This window comes from Aplysia californica, unplaced genomic scaffold (genome assembly GCF_000002075.1).
Source record: "Aplysia californica isolate F4 #8 unplaced genomic scaffold, AplCal3.0 scaffold01377, whole genome shotgun sequence".
Lineage (NCBI taxonomy): Eukaryota > Metazoa > Mollusca > Gastropoda > Aplysiida > Aplysiidae > Aplysia > Aplysia californica.
In genome coordinates, this window is record NW_004798647.1 from 40860 (window position 1) to 42408 (window position 1549).

Below are 1549 nucleotides of genomic sequence, written 5' to 3' on the forward strand. Positions count from 1 at the left end.
TCTGCTGGGATGTTATCTTCCTCTCAGCTGGGATTGGCACTGACAGCCTTGGTCGACGCCCACCTCCTGAATGACAAATTGTGTCGATTGAGGCGTGAAAACACCTACATGATGAAAAATTTTTTTAAAGCAACATGATGACAGATAATTGTAGGATTAGTTGGGAGTCGTTATCAAAATATTCAAAGAACTGCTTTCGAAAAAGCAAGACATGTTGTGAAGCTCAAAATTTTTAACATGAAATTACTCAAAACTAAAATACTGAGCAGATAGGATTTTGTAGTTCTGGGGTAGCGAGCTATCATGAATTGACCAATGTAATGTTTTTCCACCCCCAGGGCCCGTTTGTCCACATCGCCAGTATTGTGGCCACCATCCTCAGCAAGGGAATACGCTCCTTCCGCGGGATTTACGAGGTGAGCAAATGTGGCTGTTGTTGTTGTAAAGAGTGATTTACGAGGTGAGCAAATGTAGCTTTTGTTGTTGTAAAGAGTGATTTACGAGGTGAGCAAATGTGGCTTTTGTTGTTGTAAAGAGTGATTTACGAGGTGAGCAAATGTGGCTGTTGTTGTTGTAAAGAGTGATTTACGAGGTGAGCAAATGTGGCTGTTGGTGTTGTAAAGAGTGATTTACGAGGTGAGCAAATGTGGCTGTTGGTGTTGTAAAGAGTGATTTACGAGGTGAGCAAATGTAGCTGTTGGTGTTGTAAAGAGTGATTTACGAGGTGAAGAAATGTGGCTGTTGTTATTGTGTGTGTGTGTGTGTGTGTGTTGGTGTGGTAGCCTATTCGTTCTAAATGTTTGGAGCCCCGAAGAGTGTGCTCTTCGCCAGGGCCACCCCACCTCTCTTGGGTTGCGGGTGAGGCAGTCCAAACTACCTGATTCCTCCTCCAAAGAGATGCCACCGTCGCACCTCCGTGGCGGGGCGTCTCTGCAGCCAGTGCTCCAAATCTTGGGACTCCTCGCTGCACAGCGGACAGATTGTTGTTGTTGTTGTAAAGAGTGATTTACGAGGTGAGGAAATGTCGTTGTAGTTGTTGTTGTTGTTGTTGTTGTTGTTGTTATTGTGGTGAAAGAAGAATTGCTGAAGTGAGAGAATGGTTCAGTTTTGTTGTTGTTGATGTTGTGAAAAGGGTTTAGTCAATAAAATACAATTTTAGTTACAAATCTGTAAGAATTTTGTTTTTGGGGTTTTTTTGAGTTTTTTTAAAAGGAGTTTGAATCGGTAATACAATAACAATGATCACAATTGTTTTGCTTTTGCTTTGTTTATGGTGAGGAGTTTGTCAGTTCAATAGGTTTTTTTTTAGGTTTTTTTCTTTAGAGCAAGATAAGATAATTTTAGCATTGTGTTGTCTTTTATCAGTCTGTAAATCAGTTTTGGACTTTTGTTAATCTGTTAAATCCAGGGGCGGTCGGCGGGTGCTGTGGTGTGGTTTGCTCCTTTTTTTCCCATCAAACGTTCATCACCCTTTTTATTTTTCATATGTTTCTCTCAAGTGACACTTCTAGTCTTTGCACTTATTATATTACCTATTTGTGTTGCAAAT

General features: G+C 40.9%; 1 protein-coding gene across 1 annotated transcript in view; it reads left to right on the plus strand.

The window, feature by feature from the left end:
• Positions 1-1549, plus strand: part of LOC101847854 (chloride channel protein 2) — a gene marked incomplete in the record, with an annotated part of 25205 nt that overhangs the window by 2802 nt on the left and 20854 nt on the right. Inside the window, 1 exon segment of the mRNA XM_035973536.1 lies at positions 339-416. Coding sequence (XP_035829429.1) covers positions 339-416 — 78 coding nt within the window.